Below are 8,535 nucleotides of genomic sequence, written 5' to 3' on the forward strand. Positions count from 1 at the left end.
ACTAAAAAACTAGAACTAGGAGTGCAGGAAGATCAGAAAACAAGAATAACAGAATCAAACCATCTGGATAAGCAAACCAGAACACAGAGCGTTCTGTTACAGCTCAGTCAGGGAAAGGGAGGGTGGAGGTGTAAGGTGTGGTGCACTCAGGTTTCTGGTCCATCACAGAGACAACCACTCGTGCTCAGCCTCACTTCTAAATGCAGTCGAATCTTAACCTAACATGCATGTTTTTAGAGTGTGGGAGGAAACGGCAGCACCTGGAGAAAACCTACACATTCACAGAAAACATGCATTCTCTATATCAAACAACTGTATGACGTGAGCCATCTAAAGGTCCCTGGTTCGATCCCGGGTTTCGGCACCAAGCTGTTACGACGTGAGCTGGCTGCAGGCCACCAGACCCGGAAACCCGCCTCCAACCCACGTCGCTCCCCCGGCTCGAACCTCCCTCAGAAGCGACAACTCACACTAACAATAAATCAAGGAAGCGTGAATTCAGTTTTACCAATTGTATTAAAATCAAGGCAGGAAAAGGTTACAGTTTACAGCGCTGGTCAGTCCGGTCTGTGACGCGATCACAAACCAGAAGGACTGATGTCCCGTGCCATTACTGATTTATAGGCCTCTAGCCTCCCCCTTCGTAGAAGGGGAACTCAACCTGTCACGTGTATGAAGGGGCGTGACTAAGTGTGATCTCAACGGATCTTACGTGGTTTGACCTGTAAGGAAATATGAGCCGGTGCTTCAAAAGCCTTTCTACGTGATGTAGCAAGCAAAAATAAACTCTATTCCTTGACGGATATTGAATCCCTGGGAGACTCTTTTAAGAGTTGCTGGCCCATTTAACCCAGTCAGAACCGGGTCATAATTTCATTATAATCCCGTCTCTGAGCAGATCAAAAACCCCAGGACCAGTCTAGATAAATATCTAGCACAACTCAATCTAAAAATCTTGATAAAAAATAAAATATTCCTAGATTTTTAACTAGATCAAATCAAAACAGTACAAAAAATGTAATGGTTGGATTTATTTATCTTTGTGGTATTTCAGTGTTTCTCTAGTCTAACACCATTGTTGCAGTCCCTGAGTGGCAGGGCAGAGCCAAGATTGCCTCCAGCTGGTCCGGATCCTGGTGACTAGTCTTGGTGCTTATAAGGACCTTTGAATCATTCCCTCGATGCTGGAACATTGTGACACCCTTGGTAAAATGAGTTCAGCCCTGAAAGCTTGATCATTTGATTATAGCTAACCTGTGTAATTCCTTGTGTCCTTCAGTCCTGACTCCATGGCTCGCTACTATGGAACCATCTCTCCTTGTGTCTGCAAAGCTGAATCCTCCAGTGAAAGTGTCTTGGTAAGATCCACCAGCTATTGGACATTCACTTAAAAGACAACAGTGAACCAGTAATTATTTTTCTGGCTTTTAATAGTAATTTGTCATTGATGGAGAAATCCTTGATAAACAAGATTTTAAGGTAAGGATGTAGAGCCAATACAGAGTCAGTGAAATATAACTTAATGACCATTGTTCTCATTTTTCTGTCTAAATCAATATTTTTCTGAAAATGGTTACATTTGTGTAATCTTTATTAAACAAATAATAAAAATGACATGATATTTAGTTGTTCATTTCCTCAGGTGAGCTATAATTACCATTTAAACTGACTTGTTGTATACTGTAACCTGTGTGCTTCTGTGTAAATTATGCTAATCTGACAAACATGATCACTTATATTGTGCATAATACTCTGATGAGAAACATGCCCCTTAACCATTAGACACAATTAGGCTAACAAATCATCTCTTTGTCTGCACACATTTGTCAGGGATTCTCCTGTTTAATTTCTCATTCTGTGCAGAGACACGTCCACGTAATTATGAGTCAATGAGCAATTAAAGCTGCAGTTAATATCAGTAGGAACAGTGATTAGGGGCGAGAGTAACAGAGATGTTAGTAGCTTCACAAGTCTGTCTGTCTAAACTTCAGTTTTCAATCAGTCATTCTGCACTCCATCCTCCCTTCCAACCTCCTTCTTTTCTGCTCCTTGAAGTGCTGATGGAGGAAAATGTTTCCATTATTCATCCTCTTTTTTCCCTCTTCTACTTCTACTGAAGAGGTGCTACATGTCAATGCAATATCTACTGTCCTCAACCTCTTATTACTTGTTCACTGCTTCTGTTTTTCTTCCTTTTTTTACATTTTCATTATGTTTGCACCTCCCTCACTCTTTCTGTTCATCCTGGTGTCCACAGTGCAACCCTAGAAAGGGATGTGTATTTTCCTACCTTAAACAGAGAACAGTTGAAGCATAAAGATCTCAGGTTGTGCGAGTCTTTACATGTGGAGTTTGCATGCTCTCTCTGCTCGTTTGGGTTTTCTCCGGATAGTTCTCTCTTACAGTCTGAAACGTGGATGTTAGAGTCATTTTGTATTTCTAATTTGACCTCAGGAGTGAGTCTGTGCATGCCTGATGTATCACTGTGATGGACTGGGAACTGATAGGCTTTAAATCACTTTGCATGTATTAAACAAAAACAACAACTAATGTTTAATTTTGCCCTTAATATATTTATTCACCTAGTGTACAAACACCTACATTGTTTTTTTTTATTCTTGAGAGTTTAACTTACACCTTGGTTATCTTTATAATATGAACTTTGAATTTCAAGGTTCTTAATATACCATATTTTTCAAACTATAAGGCACATTAAGCGAAACAAAACAGTCAGATAAGTCAAACTTTATTCAACTCATTCACAATAACCACATAAAATCGGTTCGAGGTCAGTAAACGCAACCAGAATGAATACATACGGCACACCTGATTATAAGGCTCATTGTCAATTTTTGAGAAAATTTAAGGATTTTAAGTGCCTTATAGTCCAAAAAATACAGTATATGAATTGCAACTTATTTAAAAAGGAACTATTAACCTCCTGAGACCCGAGCTTTTGTATAGTGTGCATTTTTTCTTTCTCCAAGGTGGAGACCTAACAAGTTAAATAACTAGACTTTGTCATGGTACATGAAGTGTTTGTTTTTTTTTCTTTAAATGTCCTCATATGAGAACAGTAGGTTTATTTGTTGTGTTTTATATTTGTCCTTGCAACTTGGGATCAGAAGGTCCCAATTATGCTACAAACAAACTTTCAGTTTTCTATGATAAGCATTTCTCTAAAAAATGAATGTCCACATATAAAGACACATGTTTTCCTGAACCATAAAATGGTGCAATTTTGAAAGAGTTTACTCCATAGTTTTCTAGATATGCTGTTATGCAGTCCTAAAATGCAGGTGTGCACTCAGTGTGAACAAAGCACTCGGCCCATTGCTCAAAAAGAAGAAGAACAAAGAAAAACCCTGTGAAAGCCTTAATTACATATTGAACATTAGGCTGGTTGTAGTCTGTGCAGGTAAATAAATATGTCAGTTTAGAACAAGTGTAGAATATCAGCAAAGTCATTTAAGTGGAAATATGAGTGAATCTGTCAAGAACGAACCACAAATGTTTAATTTAAGGACTCATTAATATGAGATAGATATTGTGCAGATTTTCTTTATTACTTCATCATTTTTTGATCGGTCATCGTGATTTACAATGAGCACTTTTAAAGTGCTCAGAACGTCAGATGAGTTCATTTTGTGTTTAACCAAGTCTCTACTAATACCACCTTATATCTGTTTGTACAGAACAAAAATAAAAGCAATATCAGTAAATTAGAGGACACATGAAGCCAAATTTTGATCAGCTGTATACTGATAAATTTTGGATAATTATGCTGATGTTATTCTGTATGGAATCATAAAACATGATCCCTGAAGTAAAAACAATACATTGGTGCATTCATATGCTAACACAGATTATTAAAAACCCTGAAGCTTTGGCAATAACATGACGTGCATTGTTAAATAGTGTTACATTTCAAGATGTCTGGAGACTGTCCTGTCAGTCTTAACTGTTTGGGTTTATGTATGGTGTGGTTGGTTAGTGAAGGTGATTTAAACACACAATCCTCTGGAGATGTTGCTGTGAACAGGTACTCAGCCTCAGTTTTAAATTAAAAACATTATTTTGGGTGTAGATTTTGATCATCCTATTTTTAAATGAAAAAAAAAATTCAATTTTCCCAAAACGTTTTCTTTTTTTTTATTTTGGGGAAGGTTTCTTTCGTTTTCTGACTAGCTGTTTGTATATTGATCATTTATTGTTTAGTAAAACTACACTGTAAAATGTAGACTACCATACTTGCTGCCGTACACGTCGCACCGCCGTGAAAGTCACATCTATTATGCGTCACCACTGACCACCCGGATATGTGGGCCGAAGTTGTGCCAAAAATCGATTGGCTGCCAAATGGTGGCCGCGGGAGTGTGCACGGGAGAACTTTAACAAGAATTTAACAAGATTAACACTTAAAAACAATTATTTGTTTGTTCAAAAGCACACACTTGTGCTTGTGTGTGTGTCTGTGCACTGCTGCGTGTTTGCACAAGCTCTCTCAGCAGGAGTGAAAGCACATGGGATGAAGGGCACGGACGGCTAAACACATTTAGTCATAAAACAATCTCTCAGCAGAGGTTTTTCCCAGAAACTGTCACAGATATGTGTTTTTAATTGAGAGAGAGAGCAGTTGCATTGTTTCTGAGAACAAAAAGCAAACAAGGAGGAGAACACCTGAATGCAACTTCTTCAACAGGATTTAATGAGAACCTCTCACCTCTGGCTGATCTGGAAAAAAAATCTTTATGGCCTCGTTATACACAAATGCCAAGTAATCGAATGAACATATGTCCATGTAAATCCTTTTGAAAATTTTTTTTACTTGGTAAGAACATAAAAACATTTCATATTTGCTTTAACGAGGTGTAAAAACATGATCCAATGTATTAGGAGATGATTGTTGTATTGTCGGGCAGTCACCGTGGCGCAAATGGTAGAGCTGCTGCCTCTCAGCGAGAAGGATGCCGGTTCAAATCCCTGTCCGGGGGTCTTTCTGGGTGGAGATTGCATGTTCTCTCCGTGCATGTGTGGGTTTTCTCCGGGTACTCCGGTTTTCTCCCATGGACCAAAAACATGCATGTTAGGCTGATTGGTAACTCTAAATTGTCCATAGGTGTGAGTGAAAACGTGAATGGTTGTTTGTCTCATTTGTCTCTATGTGTCTCTGTGATGGACTGGAGACCTGTCCAGGGTGTCCCCCGCCCCTCGCACAGTGATTGCTGGACATGGGCACCAGCGACCCCCGTGACCCAAAAATGGAAGAAGCAGATAAAGATAATGGATGGATGGAAATTGTGTCCTGACAAGGACAAGGTGCGAAGAGTTCTTTTTTTTTAAATACCACTATCCTATCCTCATGGTCTTTGCCACTTTCTATCTATCTAAAGAATAAGGGACCTCTCTCCTAGGAGCTGCAGCCATGTACACTCCGCCCATCTTTTGGACGACTGTACAAAATATAATCTCACTGTACTTGGTTGCAATGATAATAAAGCTTATCCTGATTCTGAAATATGGAAAAATAAACATAAATATGTCACTTGGCTGTATAAGTCGCAGGCATGCTAATTTATGCAAAAAAACCTGTGACTTATACAGCGACAATTACAGTATATGAAATTTACTGAGAACGTCTTTAAACATTTGTTTTAAATTTGAAAATGTAAAACTATTGTGCACAGCTATAATGAAAAAAATGTTAGTAATGAACTTGCATTTTTATAATCTTTTAAACTACGTAGTACTGAAGCAACATGTTTTTTTTGTTTTGTTTTATATTTTAAGTTTCAAAGTGAAATATAAGAGAATTATTATTCTGGTTTTCTAAAAGAAAACATCTGCAAACACTAAATGTCCAAGTGTAGTCACATCTTTCTAGGGCAACATTCAGCTGAGCCTGATGTCTTATTTTAATTTGGTCATTTGAGTGTAAAAAAAATAAAGCCTCAGTATAAAAATGTGCTATAAATGTATCAGTGATAAAATCACTGCTTTTCAGTTGTCACCTGAATATAAACTGAATGTTTCATGCCAATTTCTTTAGCACATCACGATTGGTTCATCTACCTTCATATTCAGAGTTCAGGTGTTTGTTGTTGTTTTTTAAATGTAAACATGATTTTTTTTCTTTACGGAAGACACAGAGATTAAAAATGTCTTGTGTCAGTCTCTGATGGCTGGTTTTAATGCTCCCTCTCCGTGGGTGTGTGAAATTCACACATGTGAGCACACCTCCTGCCCACCGAGAAAGGAGCCATCTGACCTTTTGCTTGTGCTGTTTCTTAATGAAGACACTGTCATTTGCTGTTTCTATGACGGCGAGCTTCATGCACTCCTCTTTGTTCCACGAGCAGACTGAATTGTTTACAGTGGTCAGAGGTAATGAGCTGCGTTCCTGTAAAACTCAATCTGCCAGTCAAATTAGCTGGTCTGACTGGGCTTTGGAGGTGCTGAAGAATCCTGCCTTCACATTGTGCTGAACCAAAAGTGAACAGTGACATCCACTGGCCTTGTGGGATACTGAAATATTGAGCAACAAAACAAAAACAATAGAAATTCGTTTATTTTTGTTTAACTTGACTTATCCTATATGAAGGATATGTAATAAAAAAAAAAAAGATGAATATTTGTCTTTGTGCATGTGTTTGTGCTTGTTTGTCTGTAAGCAAAATATGTCGTCAAGGTCAAGGTTTCTTTATTGTCATTTGCACCTCATGTGGTACATGTGGTGGAATGAAATTGTGTACACAGGATCCCAGTTACATCCAACAAAAGTATAAATTGTAAAGAAAAACAGTAACAAGATCTAAGATATGAACTAAGAAATGTGCTAAACTAAGAATACACTAAGCACTAATAGTACAATACTCAAATTTGTCGTGAGGCGTTAGACAGATTTTAAATAAACTAACAGAAAGTAATCACTGCATGTTAATCTACAACTGGTGAACTTCAAAGTTCATGCTCAATAATCCAGGTAAAAACATCCAACAAAGTTAAGTCAGGTCCTCTGCACTTTTTTTTGTTGTTGTTGTTGAAACATTTCATCCTTCATCCAAAGGACTTCATCAGTCCGAGGAGCCACAGCAAACCCAGTCCCATAAGTGACTTACTCTTATAGTGGGCCAACCAGTTTGATGGTGATAAGATGGTTTCTGGAGTCCTCGTCTCCATCCAGAGGACTTGACTTAAGTTTGTTGGAGTTTTTTTACCTGGAGTATTGAGCATGAACTTTGATGTTTGAAACACTTTGGCTATGGCTGCCTCAGAGGAGTCGATGTGGGAGAGAGCGGAGTCCAGAAACCATCTTATAACCATAAAACTGGTTGGCCCACTATGTGAGTAAGCCACTTATGGGACTGAGTTTGTTCGGACTGATGAAGTCCTTTGGATTAAGGACGAAACGTAAAACAACAATAAAAAAAGAAACCGTCCAGAGGACCTGACTTAAATTTGTTGGATACAACTGATTAACTTCAAAAGTCTACTCAATTCAAGATGGCCACCACAGCTAATCTAAAACAGCCAATTAAAAAATTGCTTTTACTCAGTTAATTTTACATAAATGAAGTTTAGCTCTTTCACACATATAAAAATAAACATGTCTACTATTTGACAACACTGTGTTTAATACAAAATCCTCATTTGCAGAACAAACACTTTAAACTACGTGACACGTATTTTACACACCAGCACAGATGATGTTTTGAAGTGATTTAAAGCACCAGGCTGCAGTTGAACTGTGTTTGGGGTGAAAGTGTGCAGCAGCCTTGCAAACTGTTCTCCGTGAATCCTCCTCGTACCGTCACGTTCCACGGCTCGTGCATCGTCACACTGAAATTTAAACACACGCACATCCTCACTGTGAAGCCTCACATTCTCGCACCAGCACCAGCATCATTGACTCCAAAAACATTTCCCAGTTCTGTCCAGAGAAGTCAGAAAAAAGTGAGCAAATTAAATAAGAATGTTGTTCCAAACAATAAAACAGCACACACACCTGTTGTAAAGCTGTGTGCAGCAGTCCAGCAGCTGTTTGCTGCTGCTTGTGTTGGTGTTGTTGAACTCTGTGCTCAGAAAAGTTGGGCAATCAGGAATGTACAACATACCTACAAACCAACAAGTAATTAAATAAACTTAGTACCATGTGATCATTTTGTGCGAAATAAGGCAAACAAAACTGTTTATGTTAACACAAGTTGTTTTAGGTATGTACATTGTAATGAAAAAAATGGTTCTTTCTGCATTGTCTTAAAAAGTTGCCAACATTTCAGGCTGTAAAACATTACATGTCATTAAATAATTGTCTTAATGAAGGAAAAGGTTTGTGTTACCTGTTGACAAATTGTTAGAACAAACAGTCACCATCATTTATTCACAACTGTACTTTGGTGTGAGCAGCACCACCTAGTGCTAAAAAAAGCTGAATTCAAAAATGAGTAACAAAGGTCATGCTCAATCATCCAGGTACCAAATCCAATATATATATATATATATATATATATATATATATATATATATATATATATA

General features: G+C 38.0%; 1 protein-coding gene across 1 annotated transcript in view; it reads right to left on the bottom strand.

Moving 5' to 3' along the window:
• Positions 1-372: 372 nt before the first annotated feature.
• The window catches only part of LOC119413055 (solute carrier family 28 member 3-like), a 22,766-nt gene continuing 14,603 nt past the window's right edge, over positions 373-8,535 (bottom strand). The window contains 5 exon segments of the mRNA XM_037680068.1: positions 373-471; positions 6,269-6,409; positions 6,411-6,477; positions 7,810-7,839; positions 8,006-8,114. Of these exon segments, the coding sequence (XP_037535996.1) occupies positions 373-471; positions 6,269-6,409; positions 6,411-6,477; positions 7,810-7,839; positions 8,006-8,114 (446 nt within the window).

Source organism: Nematolebias whitei, chromosome 8 (assembly GCF_014905685.2).
Source record: "Nematolebias whitei isolate Nwh7 chromosome 8, NemWhi1, whole genome shotgun sequence".
NCBI lineage: Eukaryota > Metazoa > Chordata > Actinopteri > Cyprinodontiformes > Rivulidae > Nematolebias > Nematolebias whitei.